Raw genomic sequence first — 22,649 nt, forward strand, 5'->3', positions numbered from 1 at the left:
CATGTAAACAGCAAGATGGATGGGCAGGGCAGGTTTTCTGTTTTTGCTTGCACTGCAGTAGAAAGAAGAGCATTTCTTTGTTAATTTGGCACAGGAAAGGTGAAACGTGAGATTTTTCTTTTTTTTTGTTAAGCACTTGATTCATGTGTCATCTACTTTCAAACTAATCTATGATAATGCATGTCTTGAAATACCCCACTTGGGGCCAATCATCTCCAGCCCCATCACCACTTCTGCAAACTCTTTTGATCTCAAATGGATCTTTGTGTTTTGTTCGTCCTTGTTTCTCTATTCGCAGTCTCTCAATCACAACCTGCCTCTCACACTCTCATCCTCAATGATATAGAAGCAGCAATAACTGACATAAGGTCACAGAATTTCTTTGGATTTGCATTGCTGCTACAGATGCTGAAAATTAGTGCACAAGTATCAGGACTTAACTTTTCTCATTCCAATTGATCAAGAATTGACCAGACCACCTTCAAGAATTCTTGCTCAGCCACTCAATCCCAATGCCACTCTCATTCTCTGACTAAAGTCATTTCCCTACAGGGACACTGGTTCCATCAGGGCTTGACCATCAGCTACTCCAAATCATAAACCGTGGGAAAGCAGATTTTTCTGTTAACAATGCTCAAGTCATAAAACCAAACCTTTGCTTAAATTCTACAAACAAGTGCCCTGGCATTGATTTCTAAATCAATTATAAACTAGATGTAACTAATTCATCTAGTGGTGCTCTATGCAGCTAAATGTACTAGCTTCTTTTATGTTATTATGTTATCTTTCTTTATTGGAAAGGAAGGTTATGCTACCCCAAAAGTTTAAAAATCTCACGATGGAAATCTATTGCTAATTCTAGTCTCTAAAAATCAGTATCATGAAGGAAAAATTTATCACTGAACAAATTTTCCATGCCTCATTGATCACTGTTAACTGCCATGGCTTTCTCAGGCCAGTGCCTTGCCTTGTTCTCCTCTAAGATGTTCTTTATTCTTGTTTAATGCTTCCAACAATACTGATATGCATCAGTGCATATTTGCCACTTCTCTCAAAAAGTATCAAGGAAGTTCTTGACAAGTATATATTTATTCAAATATTATCCCGTTCTGTCAAGAGTTACAGCAATCCTCAACAAGCACTTGATTAGCTTGAACACTTGTGATCAGTGTTTTAGACTTGATACTTCATTAATGACTATATATTATATTAATTTTCATGTACATCCAAAGAAAATCTTGTTTCCTCCGATGATCACTAGATGCAGTCTTGTGTTAAGGTCCTTGTCACATTAGAGTCTATCGAAAATTATTATTAAAATCTGTCATTTACTTTGGTCTGATATTTGTTGTTAAGTTTCGAATTCTAGTTTCCTGGAACCTGCTTCGTTCAATCAGAAATGTGAACCGATAATGTTTTCAAAAGCTAGGCAAGGCCAACCAGTTAACCTCTCCTAATAGATCATGAACTAAATCAATATAGAGATTGCTTGATCTCTAGCCTAGTGAAACAATAATACTGTCAAAATACAGAAGAAAACAACTGAATTCAATATCATGTGACAGATTAATATATCAATTAGCACATACCTTGCACAGGGGAAGAAACAATCTCAAATAGACCTCTTGTTAGAAGATGCATGGAAACTTCGTGATCTTGAGGTTCATTTAGTGTTGCCTTACTCTAATTTGAACTCCGCCATAGTCCTTAAGATAACCCTTTCAAAAAATGCCTTCTTCTGTTCAAGTAAATTGACTTCCATATTTTCTCATTCTTTGATTTGTGGGAAATTATTCTAGCAGCTTAAGTGCTAGTCAGTAGTCACCAGTTGGTGTTTTCTCTCCTCACAAAAAAAAAAAAAAACTGTTAAGTTGTCTGTTCCATGATAAAATTAAACTGTAGGGTTTGCAGTGAACTTTACAGTTAACTATAGATTTCCCTTCGCACATTTTTGCTGCTTCCTTTTTTTATATCAGACCAAAGTAACAAGTAGCTAATGTCATCAGAGGGGGGATAAAGCAGAAAATTTCCATCTCTGATATTTTAATTGGTGACATTATATCACTGGCAAAGGGCGATCGAGTTCCTGCTGATGGGATATTTGTTAATGGTCATCCAATGCAGTTAGATGAGGCTTTAGACTGCAAAATTGACAATCAGAATCCATTTTTGTGCTGTGGCGCAGAGGTGAGTGATGGAGAAGGTCGTATGCTTGTTGCATCTGCGAGCGTGAACACGGTGTGGGGTGAGACGATGAATATTCTTGTTCAAATTTCTCCGAAAGAGAAGAATTGCTTAGAAGCTCAGCTTGACAAACTGATCAGTTCCACACAGGTTACAACCCTTCTTATTTATATGCTGATCCTGATTGTATTGTTTGCTTCCTACATGTCTAAAAGGAAAGACTACAACGGAGTGAATGTTGATCCAGGCGGGAAACCAACACCAGTCATGGAGTTCATTCAGGCAATTGAGAGGATTACTATAAAACGAAGAGGACAGATAAGCTTTCTGATGGCATCAATTATTGTATTGCTGGTGGGAATGCAGGAATAGATGCCATTTCTCATGGCTCTTTGTGTTTGGTTATTGGAAAAGGAAGATTATGTCAAGTGGCTGTATGGGTATAGTCCAGAAATCCTCTGCTTGTCTTACCATGGGCTTTGTCACCACAATCTGCACTGACCTGGCTAGAAAGTTAGTACCGCAAGATGAGCTTGAAGAGACAAGAAAAGCAATAAGAGATTGCCAGACTGCTGGAGTAAATGTCAAATTCATATCACAAGACGATATTTCTGTGGTGAGAGCTGCAGCTATTGAATTTGGAATCCTCACAGAAAATTCTGAAGCGGCGATGCTTAGAGGCGAGGGCTTTCGAAATTTCTCTGAAGAAGAGAGGATGGGAATGGTGGATCAGATCACTGCAATAGGCAACTGTCTCCTATCTGATAAGCTTCTTCTTATGCAGTGCTTGAAGAAGAAAGGAAACGTGGTTGCACTGACTGGAGCTAATGATCTTCATGACACTCCAGCATTAAGACAAGCAGACATGGCTTTGTGAAGGCAGACTGGGGACAAAAATAGCAAGAGACTACTTAGACCTCATGGTGTGGGATGGAACTTGGAGCCCAGTTCCCAACATCATAAAATGCGGTCGATGCTCATACGAAAACATTCAGAAATTCATCCAACTAGAGATAACCATGATCTTATCTGGGTTATTGACAACTACCACCTTAACAATATCATCAGGAGAAGCTCTTATGACACCAATTCAGTTGTCCTGGGCTAACTTGATTGTGCCTGTCCTCGGCGGCATGGCTGTGATCACCGAACCACCTGGAGAAAAACTAATGAACAGGCCTCCAGTTCAGAAAACACAACAACTTATAAACAAGGCCATGCGGAGAAACAACATGGCTCAAGTTGTTTACCAGGTTGTGATTTTTGTGATAGTCCATTTCAAAGGACAGGTGATTTATGGCACGGAGCAGAAAGTCAGGAAAGCTATGGTGTTCAATAGTTTTGTTCTTTTACAGGTTTTCAATCAATTCAATTTGCAGGGAGATTGAGAAGGTTAATGTGTTTAAAAACATTCATCAGAACTACTGGTAATTTTGGGTGGCTACATTAGGTCTTCTAGCACTGCAGGTTGCCTTTGTAGAGATTTCAGGCATCATCAAAGGTAATGCAAGGTTAGATTGTGAAAAATGGGGCATTTGTGCTTTATTTATAAGGATTATGGACACCACTTATCTCTATATTGGTATGATATTGTCCACTTTAGATCTAAGCCCTCACGGATTTGCTCTTAGGTTATACCCAAAAGATCTCATACTAATGGAGATATTTGTTCATCCTGATATACCCTTGATCCTCCCCATTTCTAACCAATGTGGGACTTTGATCGCATACCCAACAATCCTTCCCGCGAACAAAAGACCACTGAGCCTCTCCTCAAACAATTATTTATCCATCCACTCTTTGCCAACCAGAATTTTTCATTCTCGACTTCTCTCTGCTTCATCGTGTTGGGGTCAGGACACGTCCATGAAGCATCCAGAGAGCACTACCTGACTTGAGAGTTTTTGCTCTTTCTAGGTCAACTCCTCTTCACCGTGTTGAGATCAGGACATGTCCATGAAGAATCCAGAGCATACCGCCTATCCAATAAAGCTGATCCATGGATCACATCGTGATTTAATTAGGGTCCATCACCTTTTATTCGGCATTCTGAGGATTCATCCATCATGGCTAACTCTGGGGCATAACTCTGATACCACTTGTCAGAATTACGGACACCACTTATCTCCACATTGATATGATATTGTCCACTTTAGTCCTAAGCCCTCATGAATTTGCTCTTGAGTTATACCCAAAAAGTCTTATACTAATAAAAATATTTGTTCATTTTTATATACTCTTAATCCTTCTCATTTCTAATTAATATCGTATACCCAACATTATATTTTCTTTGCATGTTCAAGTGCATTACCGAGGTTTAACATAAAAAATTGAAATTGCTTTCCAGGAACGGCATCCGTCTGGAGTATCTGACAGGGAATAGCTTTATTATCACAAGTATTTGTCAAATAGTCTAAAAGAATAAGCCCAATGATATTATTTCTTTTAATTTCTTATAAAAAATTGGATCACTTTTCATGAACAGAGGATCTCTTTTTTCGATCTCATTCATAGGATATACATCATGTGTGCATGTAACATTGTTTCATTAATTATTTCAAAAAAAAAATGTCTTTAATTATTTTATTTTTTTTCAGTTGAGGCACTTTGATTCGTCAAGTACGTTTTTTTATCAATTTCTTTTATATCAATGATAAGGGATATCATTAAACCAATTTATGTATGAATGATGACTAGTTCTTTTTAATTATGTTTCATTTATAATATTTGATCGGAATATTTTTAAGAATTTAATTTTTTTTTTAATACTAACTTTAAGATTTGAACCTTAAAAACTACGAAAAAATCAAATGAATAAAAGTTACTAAATAATAAATTTATAACCTTAATTATCGGCTACACTGCTTATGCTTGTCAATCATTCATTAATTTTCCTTCATGCTACCTATATGTATAGTAATTAGACTCAGTGTAGGTTATAATTAAATTGGATATATTGTTAATTTTAGTTCAAAATAATATTGTTTTATTTTTTTAATTAGGTTAATCGGATAAGTTTAAGCTAAATCTTCTTTGATATGGATTTGTGAAACAGATTGAAGTTTAATAAACATGAACACAGGAGTTAAAGAAAAGAATATCCTCCATCAATATACATTTAACGCACTTGATCATCATCACCTGAGAAGATTACAAGAAAGAGATGCCACTAATCCACCTACCAAGTGTCCTTTCCACTTCTTTTTTCCTAAAGCAAAAGGTTACTAAGCAAGCATATAATAAAAATCTCCAAATGCACGCCTTGTCTAAAAACCCTAGAAAATGCATTATCTTCTCGATCGATTCACCCTTCAAATTTCGAAATTCCAAAATAATAAAATAAATAAAAGTACAAAGTGGGACGCTTGATGTTGCAAAAAAGAAGCATCCAATCCATCACTAAAAACTAGCATCTGCAGCTTTCAAATTTCATGCCATTTCAATCCAAAGAGTTGAAGACAAAAAAAAAAGTGTTATGAAAAGAGAGAGAATGTTGGTAACCTTGTCCTTGTCAAGACATTATTGTTCAATCAAACAAGTATGAGCTCCTCAAAAGATTATTCTCTCTTGTAACCCTTGTCTTCTACCCTTCACCCTCCTCCCTTCATCAAAGGGAAACCTTCAAGAAAGTAGGAGAGAAGCACTTCTAAATTAAAGGAAAAGCCTCCATCATCTCCGATGCTAGAAAGGGCTTGTAGGAGCGGCAAGCTGACAGAGTATCAGACAACCTATTATTCCTCCAAACATACCCTTCCATTCGCTAATTTCAACACTCTTTTGGACTCTTCTTCTTACCCTCTTCTACTTTACCTCTTTCCTCACTCACAATTCACCAAGAAACTCCACCCTCTTAGATTGGATTCACAACCTTTTCCTTTTGGATTTTGCAACTTGGCTGCCGATTCTCATTCCTTTACTAAATCATTTAGAATTTTATTGAAAAACTAAACCTATCATATGCTAGTTTATTCATCTCTATTGCAACCATGCCAGCATGCTATAAATACACACGTAATGCTATTCGAGGCTTCTTAGAGTTCTTCACTTCCATTGTCACTACACATTTTGATAGCTAAACAAAAAACCCTAAAAGAGCCACCAAAAAAAGAAACGATCTTCTTCTCAAATGGGCAATGAAAATAATGACCCTATTGTCATTCAATCCTCTATTGCTCTATTGCAAGAGAGATTTAGACAGTTACAAAGAGTGAAAGCAATGAGAGAGGAAAAGGAGCTATCAAAAGTTCTTGTGGAGAGTCCTAGGCAATTAAGTCCCGCCATGCAATATGAACCAGCAGCCAGCAGGTTGTTCTTTCACCCTGAATTGATTCTTCAACCAAGGTCACCGCCCCATATATGCCTCTCTCTTCGGCCAAACCCACAGAGCAAGCAGGCCGGCTTTTGGTGCGAGCTGGAAGCCCCAGCCTTGATGAGTTCATCTCCAACAAAAACTCTTTCTAATCACGACTTATTAGATAAATTTGATGATTCTGCTACTGATGACGATGATATCGATACTTCTCTTCATTTGTAAACAATTCCATAATTAACCTTGTTTTTGCCAACGTGATGTCGGAAGAGTAATTACTACTACCACTACTATATTATTAACTCAACTATTAGCTTGTTACCTGTTGTTCTCTCTTTGTGATCTTATTATGATGATTATTATTCTGGGAAACAAGAAGTTTAGTTCATTTTCAGAATGGATCAAGATTGTAGCGATAACTGGCAATTTGCTTTTTAATTCAGAAATAGAAATATTTCTCTAATCAATTCACATGTTAATAATAAAAAAAAAAACTATGAGTTCATAAACAAAGAAAAAATCCAAAGACTTGGGGCTACGATTCCTCACAAAAAGAAAAACACAACGTCTGCAATCAACTACTAGCATTTGGTTCTCATCAATCACTTGGATTTTTTACTGCAACATTGCTTGTCCCTTTCAACGCATGCAATGATTTTTCCTTTTTTAGTATTTATGTTGGATAGACAATAATCCCGAATGAAGATTAAACAGTATATATTGATGATTACTGATCAGGCAAATACAAACAATAACGGGATCATGCATAACCATCTCTTTCGATAGAAGAACTAATCCTTAAAATTGTATAGGGTTCTTGGAACCAGTTGGATTCCCGCTGCAGTTTATGGCTGAATATTCCTGTAATGTTCATGGCACATGGTTGCACTGAAAAACAAATTAATGATTCTAATTTCATTAACAATAATGTAGACTACAGTCAGTTTTTTTTTTTTTAATCAGCGAATTTAATGTTATTTCATATGAAGCAAACTTATAAATTGTTTGGATTAGCTTCAAATTCATGGAAGATTTTATCACACCAACCGTCGTTCAACCATGGGACCAAAATTGCATTATCTACTGCTATTTTGAATTCGACAATAAGAAACTAATTCGAGTAATAAAATCCATTGAAAAATAAAAAACAATTAACTTAAGACTTGGATTTCATCCCATATCATTTTGTTCACTGCTAAGGAACCTTTGGATTCGTTCAAGAAAGGGGTTAAGCCTAAAGAATATGAGCTCATAGAGGTAGATACAGAAACAAACAGAAACCTAGCAGAGCTACCCATCTATAAGATAAAGAATTATGAGTAGGCTAATCGGTAGAAACAAACATTACATAAAAAGGGAAGGGGTTTTCCTTATTATAACAAAAACAAAATAACAAAAATCAAGAATTACTGTAGATTATAAATAATTTCACCATGAATTACACTATTTGTATTTACTCTTTACAAAGTTCTTTCAATGCTGAGCTCTTTCAAATAAATAATTAATATGTTGGCCTCTTTCATCGTAATTGGTGGGTGAATTATTATTATTATTGTTATTATTATTGTTATATATTAAAATGCATGAAAAAATACTATTCAAAATATTATGTATATATTATCAATATAAATTTATAGCACCGTAAATGACACTGTAGTGCTCCTGAGGTGTTATCTTTATAAGTTAAAAATGTTGACTGAGTCACCCAGTAAGATCCCATGGCATTGGGTGCTCCTCTTTCATAACTCAATGCTATTATATTTTTATTTTTTATTTATTTTTTTTTCACACCATAATGAGAAAATATTATTATTATTATTATTATTATTATTAAATTTGAAAAAAAAATTATTACTATCAAAGAAAAATCATAAATTTTATTTAAAGAGATTAAAAACTAAAAAAATTGAAGTCATACAAGTTTAATATTATTATTTTTATTATAGTTAATATTATTAATATAATAATTATAAATTTAAAAAATATTATTAATATTGAAAAACAATCATATATTTGATTTAAAGGGTAAAATTATTATTAGTATTATTATTAAATTTGAAAAAAAAATATCATTACTATCAAGGAAAAACAATAAATTTTATTTGAAAGGGTTAAAAACTATAAAAAAAACTAAGACCAACAAATTTAATATTATTATTAAATTTAAAATAAATTTTAATAGTATTGAAAAAAATATAAATTTGATTTGAAGATTAATATCAATTATTATTAATAATTTTGGTTTGACATCCCTTGTAAACCTAAAAACCTTGATGCTAGAAAGGTATACTTGACCCAAATTGCTTAAGAGTAGCAGAAGCATAAAAGTTCTTTAAATTTTACAAAACTGTCTAAGCCAAAACACTTGGGTCTAATGTCCATACCCAAAACAAATAGATTCATTGTCTTGACCTAGGTCTAATGGCTCCAGTGTTGGAATTAAATTTAAGACTCTTGGATTTAATATTTAAAAAAAACTCAAAGTTTTTGGACTTAGTGTTAGGCAAATCTACTTAAATTTGGGTGAGATTAATATTATTATTATTAATATGAAAAATATTAGTATTTATATTATAAATATTTTTATTTTTATTATAATTAATGTTATTGATATTATAAATACTATTAGTTGTATTATAAATATCATTATTTTTATTATAATTAATAATATTAATATTAAAAATATTAGCATTTGTATTATAAAGATCATTATTTTTATTATAATTAATATAATAATTAATAAATTTGTGAAACAATATAATTAATATTAAAAAAAAATCATAGATTTGATTTGAAAGGTAAAATTAAAAATTATTATTATTATTGAATTTTTTTAAAAAATATTACTATCAAAGAAAAATAATAAATTTTATTTTAAGAGATTGAAAACTATAAAAACTTAGATCAGATAAATTTAATATTATTATTAAATTTAAAATAAATTTTATTATTATAAATAAAAAACATAAGTTTGATTTGAAGAATATTATTATTATTATTATTAACTTAAATCTAACATTTTTTTTCAGACCTAAAAACTTTGTAGCTGGTAAAGAACACCTCATCTAAATTATTTGTGAATGACATGAGCACAGGCCCAAGTTTTTTGAATCTTGTAACCATGGCTAGCTCAAAATACTTGGATCAAATATTTAAATTCAAGTTTGGATTTGAATACAGTTCAGGCTCAACAGTTTTAAATTTAGTTGGAAGACAAGTCTAAATTCTTAAATATTTTTTTATAGATAAACTCAGTGTTCTAATTTTAATTTTTTTAATGTTTTTTATAAAAATATTATTTGTTGTATATCGCGGACCACCAAATCAATACAAACTAATGTTAATAATGACATGATCTAGTAGCTCAACTTAAAAATTTATCAATCCATGGATGAGTCAACCTACTCCACAATCAAAACCAGGTCTAACTTACATAGATATATATATATATATATATATATATATATAAACACTGTTTAAATTGAACTTCCAATTCGCGAGTCGAGCAGTGATCGGAGCTGAGATTAGTAACTTTATTACAAACCATAAAAAGTCTAAACTAGAGGCCTGGCTAGCCAAAAGACAGAGAGTCCAGTCATGGTAATAATTCTCCTGAGAAAAACGTGTCTGTTTTTTTAATAAAAAGAAAAGATAAAAGTGGAGGCTAAGAAGTCAATGTCAACAAACTATGTTCATGGAATGAATCCATGGGCCATGGCAATGGGATCTAAGGTCACCACTGCCTCTCTCACTCTCTCATCCTCCATGTGAAAGCATAAACAGTTATGAATCATATAGAGAATTAGCGTTGTTAGGATTATCTTAAAGCACACGGAGACATAGGCCCAAGTATATTGTACGCCCCGTGTCATATATTTCATTAATTACAGCTATTTCGCTGATTCACATGATGTTTTATTTTTACTGTTAATGCCTTTCAATTCGATTCATTATCTCAGGTTCTATTTTTGGTTAAGATATTTGTAGTAGCTCGTTTTCTGTCTGTTGGCCTGATTACATTTTAAGTGTTGGTTGATTTTTTTTTTTTCTTTATCTTTTGTGGAGGTAGAAATGCTAGCTGATTGCAGAACCTGAGAACGTATGGAGGTCTTCCATGTCTTCTGTTTCTTTTTATCCATATGTTACCTTTGGTCTCCCCCTCCTCACACTCTTCTTCAGTTCTCCTCTCTGTACTAAGTTTTTTTTTTTAATGAAAAATTAACTCAGGCCGGCTACACTCTTTCAACGCAGGTCAGATGAGATGAACTCAGAACAGCTAGCGCGGCCTGTTCGGTATGACTGTCATTTGAAACGAAACTCATGAACTTGGTTAGCAGCCCACGAGGTTAAGGGAAGGGGATTCATGACTTCAAGGTCGGCTCGACTGTACGATAACCCCCTCGGATTGCTTAATGTTGTGATGATACAAACAGATAAGTTTTGTTCTTGGTTAATTGTTCGTGTGCTGAAATTGGGAGGTTTTGTTTTTATGGCAATAGACATGGATAGATTTAGCATGATCTTGAACCTGTAAGAGCGATGGAAACCTACTAGACCACCCAAGGCACTACATTATATATATATATATATATATATATATATATATATATATTTTCAAAGCTAACGCTCATGAGACCTTACAAGTAATGAATTTAACACCTGGCTTGGTAGATAACTACGACATGAGATTGATTATGTACAATAATCGTGAGAAAATTACGAGAAGATATTTATGTACAGCCCAAGAAAATATGGAAACGTTGCAAGACATAAAGAACCTAAGATGATGCATAAATGGTGCCTTAGTATGAACTAAGAAGCAGTTGGTGATGAATTCTCAGCAATGAGTGGAAGCTCGAGAATACTGGTAGATTGTGGAAGTTCTGATCCAGCAAGTGAACTTGATCTTGTTAGCTTAACCTTGATGACGCCCCAGGTAATGTTTACAGCCCCATCTGTCACACATGAAAGTGCCCCAATAAGGAAACAGATGCCCCACTGGGGACCATTCAACCTGGCAAACCCAAAGATGTGATGTGAAATCTCAATGAATACCACCTGCAACACCACAGTCAGAACTGAGGCCACCCAAAACCATAGGTTCTGTTGGACACCCTTGACTAAATTCTTCATTTTCTGCTCACTGGCATTGAATTGGTTGGAAAGTTGGCAGAGAAGAAAGCTACTGAAGATCATGGCTTTGCTAACCTCCTCGTTGATGTTTAGAATAGCTTGCCCTTTGAACTGAAAGGCTAACAAAATGGAAACCTGATAGGAAGCTTGTATGATTATATTCCTCCACATGGCCTTTGTGATGAAAGGTTCCGTTGGTCTGATCGGTGGCCTCTGCATCAGTTTCTGACTTGGGGGCTCAGTTAATAAAGCCAACCCACCAAGGACAGCCACTACCAGGTTCACCCAGATCATCTGAATCCCTGTCATTGGAGCATACCCGAAAAATATTGTGGTGACAGTGCTTATCACTAACCCTGAAATAGTTATGGTGACCTCAACTCGGATATACTTGTGAATGTTGCCATAAATACATCTTCCCCCCTTCAAAATCCATACCAAGAAGCCTAAATTTCCATCCACGATGATCAATTCAGAACTCCTATTGACCAACTCACTACTCCCAGTTCCAGTCACAACTCCCACGTCTGCTTCTTTGAGTGAGGGAGCATCATCTGTTCTGACTCCAACAAATGCTACTATGTGGCCTTGTTGTTTCAGACAACGAACTAGAAGGAGCTTGTCAGCAGGGAGAGAGTTTCCCATCACACGGATTTTATTGACCACATCCTTTCTCTCTTCATCGCTGAAACTTCGAAAAGTTTCCCCTCCATGTTCCAATATGCCTGGGCCACGAAGCATTCCATATTTTTTAGCTATGCCTCCGCTGAAACCTCGAAAAGTTTCGCCTCCATGTTCCAATATGCCTGGCCCACGAAGCATTCCATATTTTTTAGCTATGTCTTCTATTACTGACTCGCTGTCCTCTGAGACAAGTATGATGTTGACACCAGCATTTCTACAAGCTTCAACTGCATCTATAGTCTCTTTCCAGCATTTGTCCTTCAGACCCAGAAGTCCTATCAATATCAAGCGATCATCCCAAGCAGTTTCATCATCTGTTGTCTTATAAGCAAGTGCAATGGTTTTTAGATGCTTGGACTGCATGTCATTAATAATTTCCTCAAAAGCCGACCTTTTCTCTGTGTCCATGTCCACTAGTTTCCCTTCACTATTGTAGTGCCGGGAGCACATTTTCAATATCTTCGGTGCCAGTCCTTTCCAATACAGGAATTTCTTGGTTTCATTGCCTTCTTTCTCCCTCACCAACACTCCATTCCCTTCGTCACCAGGGCTCAACTCTTTCATCCCGATAATGGTGTAACTTTGCTTCAAACTCTCCATGTTAATCCCGAATTTCCGTTCACACCAGGAAATCAGTGATTCCTGATCGTTACCTGAGCTCGTGCTGATACCAATACATAATGCATCCTTAACTTGTTCAGGTATTGCAGAGTTTTCTCTAATTACTGTCAAATCAATCCAACACTCATCAACTTCCTGTGGGTTCATTGTTAGCCAACTAGTTTTGTCAATGCAAATAGTTGTAACTGAGCCCATGGTAACACCTGTCAATTGTTCTTGCACGACAGCCTTGGTGGATGGGATCTTTTTATTCCAATAATAAATGGCGAGCCTGATAAAAATTGGCACTCCTTCTACCACCCCTACCAGGAAAGTAGTCAGGCAAGTTGTCAAGGTACTGATTTTCCCGCTCGGTTTCCAGACAATTCTCTTGATAAGTTCCATAACCTCCTTTGTCTTATGTTCTCCCTTGATTTCTGGCATGCCCGAATCCTCATTTTTCTTTCCAGCTTTAAATCGCAGGAACAACACTACCAAGATAAGAATAGAGGTTGCCAGACCAGCTATTTCTGTGTGGTTGCCCACCCTGTCGAGCTGAACTGATAATCGCCTCTTGCTGGCCTTGCTTATCATCTCACCCAATGTTGTGTTTAGTCCCGTGGATGTCACCGCCCCTCAGTCACCTTGGAACCATAGAAGAGAAATGGATTATCTTTATTAACAATGGATGGAAAGCTGTCATCCAATTTTAAGTCTTCGCCAGATACAAACAAACCATCCCCAGGAATAGGGCACCCCCTTTTCAAGGAAACTATGTCTCCAATCACAAGATCTAACGCTGTTAATTTCAGCTGTTTTCCTCCTCTTAAAACATTGACTTCCATCTCTCTTTTCTCCGTTGTCTCCGCTCTCCTAACAGGTTCTCTGAATTTTCACCCAGAAATCCACGCACAGCTGGAACAATCACAAGTACGATGATTGCAAGGGTTATGAGGACTCCTTCATACCAACCAGTCCTCGGGCCCTCCTCCTTGATCCCGAAGCCAAGGGACAGCGCTGCTGATACAATGAGAAGGAAGATGGTGTGCCTATTGCTGGATTTCATGAGCAACTTCAAGAAGTTTCTTGATGCAGGGACTGGAGTTTCGTAGACTGCATTGGCTCTGTGTCGACTTAGATCTTCAATCTCTCCAGTGATTCCATTCTCTAAATCTGTCTGAAAAGCCTCTGCAATACCTCGGACGCCACCAAATGCATGCAAGGAATGTAGGTCCCGTCCCTTTACTATATTGGCAATGTTTTCATGTTGTTGTTTGATATCGCTCGTTGCATTGCCGACCTCATAATTGGAAGGGATATCAAGACAAACTTGACGTGTTGGTGAGATTTCTTCAATTTCAGGTACCTCCAAGTTCTGGGAAAAAGAGAGTTAATTAGCAGTGAAGGTATTTTCTTACGATCAAGTCAACTCATACAAGCATTACTATCGAGATGGAATAACGGAAAACACATACCCTGTGAGATGGAGATAACAGCGAGACTCCTAGAGAATCAATAGACTCCTTATTGTTGAAGGCTTTGGAGGAGAAAGTGCGCACAGCTAGTATAACCAAAACAACAGGCCGGAAAATCTTTCTTGGTGCTGGAATCGCTGGCCCTGTCTCTTGAGACTCAAGGTCCATCTCCTGACTTATTTCACTACTACTTTTCATTACTTTTAGCTTGATTCTTCCTGCTCAGAAGGAAAGAAGATGATGCTAGTATCCAAAAATAAGAAGGGCCCACGTTAATACAGTTTTAAGAAAACATGGATCAAAATATAGTATAATTTGATATCCTCAAACTGATGTAAGACTAGCCATTGCGCTCTTCATCTAAAATAAATAGCATGCAATTAAGTTAACTATGAAAAATTGATGCAACGACAAGCTTTGTTTCTCCTCGCGTTGTACGCCCTTTAAATCACGGAAGATCGCTCTTCGTAGCTCTAATAGAAATGAAAGGTGGGATCCATATTTATAGATCCCTTGACGGCTAGGATTGTGCAATGAGTTAGAGATGGGACGGCTAGGATTAAGTTAAGAGTTTATTACATTTCGACGCGGAACTCTGCACTCAGGAAGTTTCCTATTTCAATCATTTTCATTTTTTTTCATCGATTACATCAAAGGATAAAATTTAAAAAAAAATTATATCAAGGCCTCGAATTTGTCCTAAAGGATAAAATTAAAAGAAATAATAACTGAAAAAAAAGCCAAAAAGAAAAGGAAAAAAAAATGTTTCAGTCTACTTTCTTTTGTGCTCGGAAGAACAGTATTTTCCCGGTATATTTAAGTTTTTTTCAAAAAAAAATAATTTCATGTGTGAAACCGCGTTTATCAGAGCCTTGCTTTTTTAACCATTGAAGTGGGATCCTTCCGTCAAGCTTCTGATAGAAAAAATATCCATGGAAAAGTCTGTTTTAATTATTACATGAGAGGGTTGGTGCCCATGTTGTCAGGATTCTTAAAATGTAGTCCCTCTATGATCCCTTTAAGAAATTCATCTTTAGGTAGTTTTTGACAAGGGGTTAAAAATGAGAATGTATTATTACAAAAGTAAATTTTTTAAGGGTGTGAAAGAGAGTTAGTTTTTAAGAATATTTGAAAAAAAAAAAAGAATATTTGATGTGTTAGTAAATTGAATGGTAAATAGTTAATTGAACATAAATCATATGGTAAGTAGTTAATAAATCTTACACTCCCTTAAAAAGCATCCCTTCCCTTTTTAATATCACTAACATCCTTAAGATTTACAAGCATGAAATTTAATCCATAAATTATTTTTTTTTCTTTTGATTTTATATAGAGTTTTTTAGTTTCATTATTTTATATTATATTATTTGTCCTCAAACTTTGTTATTTTTTTATTTTTTTTATTTGGTTGTTTCAATAATAAATTGGTAACGTTAACTTGGATTAGTTAGAGTTTTTTTAATATTTTTTTATTTTGATAAATTTTTACTAAGTTTTTTTTAAAAAAATTATCCCAATTTTATATAAAACCTCTCTTTTTTTTTACATGACGTTCGATGATGTGCATGAAAATAATTGCTACGCGTTGTGATTTCTACTTTGAAAGAGAGAAAGCACAAGGAAAGAGCCATTAATTAGGAATCAAAGAAGGAACATGGAAAGTGCCATTATGAATGAAAGAATGCAATACTTAGTTAATCGAGGACATGTTTGCTAGTTAGCTGCCTCATTATTGAGTTGATGATGATGCATATAAAACTAACACAAGCACTAAAAAATTATTTAAAGAGTGGCTCGCCCATTTGCTTTTCCAACTCATTTGACCTATAAAAGTAATCTGCTTTCCTTTTTTTCTTTTTCTTTTTTTTTAATGATATCAATTGTTTAATATTTTTTTTAAATGCATTTCTTTTATTTTAAATTTAATCTTTATATTATATTTATTAGGATTTAGAGTTGGATTGAGGTGGTAATGAATAAATATCTTTGCATCGCATTTGTGAAGTTAATGATCTGACTTTAAAAATTTTTTGTTGTGACCCGTGTTGTTTTTATTTGTGGGTTTTCAAAAGTATTTTTTTTAAAATAGTTTAATTTTATTTTGATTTATTTTTTTAATTATATAGTTAAAAAATAAAAACATGTTATTAGATTTTAGAAAATTCATGGAAGGGTTTGGCTAGTCTAATTTTATTTTTTATTTTTTTATATTCATTTGTTTTCATTTTATTATTTGATATTAAATTAATTAAAAATTAAATTTTATAATTTATTTAATTTTTTTATAAGGTTATTATATTCTTAAAAATAAAAGTTAATAAATAAGTTATTGATCTTAGTTAAGTTCATGATCTAATTTCCAAGTTTAATATACTAATTCGAGTTATCAAATTCATCGGTTTAGCGGGTTAATCACTCAAATTAATTTTTTATTTTTTATATTTTATTTTTTTTCAATTTGGATTGTTTGAAAAATAGATTTATAATTTAATTTTATCTACTTTATATAAAATTATCATGATTTTAAATAACAAATACATTAAAATTGATGGATTATTCACTATAGCTCCTCTTATATTTTTCTATTCATTACTATAGTGTTGTGACTTTTTTATCCTTCACGTGACAATTTACTTGGCTTTAAATTAGAAATATTTTTATTATTTTATACAATTTTTAAATATTATAAATTTATTTGAAGACATTTTAATCGATTCAATATATTCATGAATAGTAAAATAATCAAAACACCTCCAAGTGTAAGAAAATAAAATTTTTTTATCCTTTCACGTGACAATTTACTTGCCTTTAAATTAGAAGTATTTTTATCTTTTTATATAATTTTTTAAGTGTTATAAATTTATTTGAAGGCATTTTAATTGATTCAATATATTCATGAATAGGAAAATAACCAAAACACCTCCAAGTGTAAGAAAATAAAAGATTTTGGATATAAGTATTTTTATTTATATATATATATATAGTAGAATTCTACACATATCTTTGAATTTAATAAATTTAATTTATTAAGGTTAGGAATATTATGGTGTTTTAATCATAATGTTTTTTATTAATTATTAGCCTGGTCAAGGATAGCACATTGGCGGAGGTCGCATCAACTTCAAGGGCTCGAAAATAAACTTCAGTCGTCTCATGTTATTTCTCATCATCGTCTTTTTTTCATTTGAAGTGGCGCGTGGTATCTAGATGGTGTCGGTTTGCCTTCAGTGTGTTTGAATTTAAACTAAGCCGCGTGGCAGGCTTGGATAATGGGACCAAAGAGGTGTGTTGACCAGTTCTGAGAGATAAAGAAGACAACTTGAAGACTTCCACTCCACACACAATAGCTGTCAGTGTCGTCAGATTTTCTCAACCATTTCTTTCTTCAGTTTTATTGTATTTTAATATTAGTTTGTTGTTATTTGATGAAGAAGTCTTTAGTCTTAACTGAGGAAGAACATTCTGTGAATCTTCCAGCATCTTTAGGTTAATTTCATTTCTTCAGTTTATTATTATTTCAAAAATAGTAAAAAAGAAAAGAGAAGGAGTCAGATCAAAGAGAACTTACATAAAGATGATACACGTCGATCAAGAAACTAATAATTTTAATTATTTGTGATAATATATATATATATATATATATATATATAAGTAGTAGTCAATTAATTAACTATCATAAACTAACTAAACTAAAGGGATTAGATTATTATTAACTCTTCATTAATTGCTAACGCCACCGTGTGGTCATTTCTACTCTCTCTCTTTTTCCGCTCTCCCTTGAAAGAAAAGTACAAGGAAAGAATGCAATATTTATTTAAATGAAGGCATTAGCTAGTTAGCTACCTAATTACCCTTATAACCAAAAATCCACAAAAATCATTAAAATAGTGTTTATAATTACTTTCTTGAAATATAAGAGTCGAAGTCAGGGGAGATACAAAGGACTTACACTTTATGTTTTGAAAATAAAAAACACTTGCTTTTAGAATCGTCCAAGCTGTAACAAATTTAATTTATATCTTTGCTTCTATCTCTCTAATAAATACATTTCTATTTTTTATTTTTTATGTATATATTTCTTTTACGTAATATATATCTCATCCTTTTGGCCTCTCGACCTCTTTCTTTATTTTTTTGAAAAATTCTAAGGCAAAATTATGTTATTTTTTAAAAGGGCTCATGTTTTTTTTTAATTTTGGTCTTTTTATTTTTAATTTTTTTAAATAATAAAATCAATTTTTTTTTTAATCAAGCATCAATCTAATGTCAAGATTTTTTTTAGATCGATAACTACATAAAAATTAGATTGAAATAAATTATAAATCTCAAATCTCAATTAATTTAACATTGAAATATGAAATTAAAAAAACAATTGATGACCAAAAGCAAAAAACCAAAAACAAAAAAGAGAACACCAGAGTTGACGCAATAATTTAAAAAAAAAAAAACAAAAGGGTTGTCATTTCTTCTTTATTTTAATTCTGATCCATTTATTTTTAATTTTTTAAATAATAAAATCAAAAAAATATTATAAAATCAAGTACCAACTCAATATGAAAGCTTTTTTTAAGACCTCAATAATCACACATAAAAAAAAATTAAAACAAATCATCAACCCCAAGTTTTAATCATCACAATATCAAAGAATATAATTTAAAAAAAAATATTGACCAACAAAACTAAAACATTGTTCGAATCCTTATTCTTTTGTGCTCGGACAAACAATATTTCTTTTTACTTTTTTTAGTTTTTTTATTTTTTTTTAATTTTCTATGTCAATCTGCATGTAAAAAAACATTGCTTTATGAAACATTGAAGTGAGATGTTGATAAGGTTTCAAAATTCAATATGCTTAGAAATAGAGGTGTTTTATGGTTGTAAATATTATGGGTTACTTAAATATCCATGTTCTCCTTAATAAAGAAAACTTTATCTCGAATGAATGGTTTTTAGTATCTATAAAAATAAAAAAAATTTAGGGATTGAGGATCCTCATATGATAAAATTAGTGATCTTTTAGAGAAAAAAATAATAAATATATGAAAGAGAATTAAGTTAGTACCCTCAATAAGTTTTTTTTTTTAAAAAAGGGCTACCATTTATTCTTTATTTTAATTTTGGTCCCCTCATTTTTTATTTTTTAAACAATATAATAAAAAATTTCACATGCACATATATATATACACACACAAACACACATATACTAGGACTAGTTTCGATTGAGAATTTAGATGAAGGTTTTGTTTGTTTGCTAAAAATTTATTTTTTGAAGTGATTTTCATGGAAAATAGATTCTTGAAAAATAATTTTTTTATGCTTGGTAGTGTAATGAAAGATAAGTTGGAAAATACTTTTCAGTGTTTAGTTATATCATGAGAAATAAAATAAAAATAACTTATTAATATTTTTTATGTTTATTTAAAGAATTAGAATTAAATCTGACAAATAAAAAGTTTGAAAGAGGATGAGATTTAAAAAAATCTAATTTTATAAATTAATTCAAATAAAACAAATAGCAATCAAAATAATAAAAATTAGATGTAATAGATAAAAAGGTTGAAAGATGATGAAATTGAAAAAAATAATATTTCAATTTCACAAATTATTTCATATTAATTAAAAGAATAGAGATCAAATCTAATAGATAGTAAATCTCAATTAAGAAAAGGATAAGAAAAAAAATAACAGTCAAAAGAATAAGAACTAAAATTAATATAAAGTTATAATTAAATTAAATTCTAATAGATAAAATTAAAGAAAAAATGATGCAAAACATAATATATAGCAATCAAAATATTAAAAACCAAATTTAATATAATTAAAAAATAAAAATATTTTTTATTTATTTTTTTGCAACTTCTAAAATGTGTTTTACACCTAAAATAAAAAAGAAACACTTTTATAAAAATGAAGCCAATTTTTTCTTTAATCAAAAAATATTTTTCATTAATAAATTTTATTAATGGTAAACAAATACAAGAAAATAATTGAAAAATGATTTTTTAAAAATTATTTTTCATTAAACGAAAAAATCTAAATTTGACAATATCTATCTAATATCCACTACTTACCAAAGTGAGTAAAAAAAAGTTACCCATCTAAATCAATTCAATTCAATATCCATAAATTTTGAATTAAGGTGCTATTTGGGGTTGTAGTGTAGATTATTTTTCACCAAAATTTAATTTTTTAATTTTTAATTATTTTATAGTAGGTTGATGTTTAAAATAATTTTTAAAAACTAAATAAAAATAATATTTTAATATATTTTTAAATAAAAAAACACTTAAAAAAATGTTTGCCTCGCTTAATTGCTACTATGCAACAAAAAGATACAGGCCTAATCATTCCAATAAAAAAATATTTTATAATGACTCTCAAATTTGATATTCAAAAAAAGCTTAAAGTTCTTGGACTTGATGTTACAGTTGGAACCAAATTCAAGGCTCTTAGATTTAATATTTAAAAGGAGCTTAAAGTTTTTAGGCTTGGTGTTATAGTCAGACCCAGTTAAATTTGGATAAGATTAATATTATTATTATTATTATTATGAAAAATATTAGTATTTGTATTATAAATATTTTTATTTTTATTATAATTAATGTTATTGATATTATAAATACTACTATTTGTATTATAAATATCATTATTTTTATTATAATTAACAATATTAATATTAAAAATATTAGTATTTGTATTATAAAGATTATTATTTTTTATTATAATTAATATTATTAATATAATAATTAATAAATTTGTAAAATAAATCATTAATATTGAAAAACAATCATAGATTTGAACATTATATCTGATTGTTTCCTATCCGCTAACACCATTTTGTAGGCACACCTTACCCAATTCTTAGAGAATACAAACATCTTGTTGTATAGCATATTCATTTATAGTTTAGATTGTATCTGGATTTTAGGTCAGATAAATTTAATATTATTATTAATTTTATTAAATTTAAAATAAAGTTTATTACTATTAAAAAAATATATAGATTTGATTTGAAGGGAATTATTATGATTATTATTATTATCTTGAATCTAACATTCATGTTCAAATCTAAAAACTTTGAGATTGGAAACAACATCTCATTTAAGTTTTCTTGAGAATGACATGAGCATAGATCTAATTTTTTTGGATCTTACAATAATGTTTACGACAATGTTTGACTTAAAACACTTAGATTAGGTGTTTAAATTCAAGTTTGGATTTTGTTGCAACTCTATACTCAACGACCTTAGATTTAGCTATAAGGTTAGGCTTAAATTCTTAAATATTTTTTTATAAATAAATATAATGTTATTGAATTTTAAATTTTTTTAATATTTTTCATATAAAAAAGTTATTTGTTATATAGCACGGAACACCTATTTAATACAGACCAATAATCTTAATAATGACATGATCTAGCAGCTCAACTTAAAAATTTATCAATCCATGTCGGGCTTGATGAGTCAACGGACTCCGCAATCAAAACCAGGTCTAACTTACACACACACATATATAAACACTGTTTAAATTGAACTTATCTCTGTCTTTTTGCTGGCCAGGCCTCTAGTTTAGACTTTGTATGGTTTGTAACTAATCTCAGCTCCGATCACTGCTCGACTCACGAACTACTCATCGGAGCTGAGATTAGTTACAAACCATAAAAAGTCTAAACTAGAGGCCTGGCCAGCAAAAAGATACAGGTCCAGTCATTCCAATAATTCTCCTGAGCAACACGTGTCTGTTTTTTTGTTTTTTCCAAGCCGAAAGTGGAGACTAACTCTGTTCGCGGAATGAATCTATGGCAGACACCCATGGTCATGGAATCTAATGTCACAACTCGATATCTCGCTCTCTCTCTCTCTCTCAAGCAGTCACGACCATGAATCATATAGAGAACTAATGTCGTTAGAATTATCTTAAAGCATACAGATACATGGTCCTACACTGTACCTACTCTGTCATATATTTCATTACAACTCCTTCACTGATTCACGTGATGTTTTGTTTTTATTGTTAATGCCTTTCAATTCATAATCTCGGGTTCTGTTTTTTGGCTAAGATACATTTTATAAGTTGGTTGATTTTTTTTTTAATTTTTTTTTCTGGAGGGGTAGACCTGAGAATGAATGGAGGTCTTCTATGTCTTCTGTTCCTTTTTAGCCTTATGTTACCTTTTGCTTCCCCCTCCTCACACTCTTCTTCATTTCTCCCCTCTTTACTTGGTTTCTTTTTAAGAAGAATAACTCAGGCCTGCTACACTCTTT

At 32.0% G+C, this 22,649-nt stretch overlaps 3 protein-coding genes across 3 annotated transcripts in view; 1 reads left to right on the forward strand and 2 right to left on the reverse strand.

Annotated features, from left to right (window-relative positions):
• Nucleotides 1–3,203: 3,203 nt before the first annotated feature.
• On the forward strand, nucleotides 3,204–4,199 carry LOC105136550 (calcium-transporting ATPase 12, plasma membrane-type-like). The gene is made up of 3 exons (XM_011041944.1): nucleotides 3,204–3,539; nucleotides 3,652–3,766; nucleotides 4,102–4,199. Exons 1-3 carry the CDS (start codon nucleotides 3,204–3,206, stop codon nucleotides 4,197–4,199), a joined length of 549 nt encoding a protein of 182 aa, XP_011040246.1.
• A 6,901-nt stretch (nucleotides 4,200–11,100) lies between these two features.
• The window catches only part of LOC105136506 (calcium-transporting ATPase 12, plasma membrane-type-like), a 13,931-nt gene continuing 2,382 nt past the window's right edge, over nucleotides 11,101–22,649 (reverse strand). Inside the window, exon 2 of the mRNA XM_011041884.1 lies at nucleotides 11,101–12,351. Within this exon, the coding sequence (XP_011040186.1) occupies nucleotides 11,306–12,351 (1,046 nt within the window). The 3' untranslated portion in view covers nucleotides 11,101–11,305. The remainder of the gene's footprint in view (nucleotides 12,352–22,649) is intronic.
• LOC105136505 (calcium-transporting ATPase 12, plasma membrane-type-like) lies at nucleotides 13,567–14,576 on the reverse strand. The gene is made up of 2 exons (XM_011041883.1): nucleotides 14,386–14,576; nucleotides 13,567–14,285 (listed from the first exon to the last, which is right to left on the reverse strand). The coding sequence occupies exons 1-2, from the start codon at nucleotides 14,551–14,553 to the stop codon at nucleotides 13,737–13,739; spliced, it is 717 nt and encodes a 238-aa protein (XP_011040185.1). The 5' UTR covers nucleotides 14,554–14,576; the 3' UTR covers nucleotides 13,567–13,736.

Source organism: Populus euphratica, unplaced genomic scaffold (assembly GCF_000495115.2).
Source record: "Populus euphratica unplaced genomic scaffold, PopEup_1.0 scaffold142.1, whole genome shotgun sequence".
Lineage (NCBI taxonomy): Eukaryota > Viridiplantae > Streptophyta > Magnoliopsida > Malpighiales > Salicaceae > Populus > Populus euphratica.

Bases quoted from the DNA above. Each gene is read 5' to 3' on its own strand.
- LOC105136550 (XM_011041944.1), top strand. From the start codon at position 3,204: ATGATCTTATCTGGGTTATTGACAACTACCACCTTAACAATATCATCA. The intron at 3,540-3,651 runs GTTTTCAATCAA...CTAGCACTGCAG, and splicing joins ATAGTTTTGTTCTTTTACAG to GTTGCCTTTGTAGAGATTTC. The intron at 3,767-4,101 runs GTATGATATTGT...TGCTCTTTCTAG, and splicing joins CACCACTTATCTCTATATTG to GTCAACTCCTCTTCACCGTG.
- LOC105136505 (XM_011041883.1), bottom strand. From the start codon at position 14,553: ATGGACCTTGAGTCTCAAGAGACAGGGCCAGCGATTCCAGCACCAAGA. The intron at 14,286-14,385 runs GTATGTGTTTTC...TCTTTTTCCCAG, and splicing joins TGTTATCTCCATCTCACAGG to AACTTGGAGGTACCTGAAAT.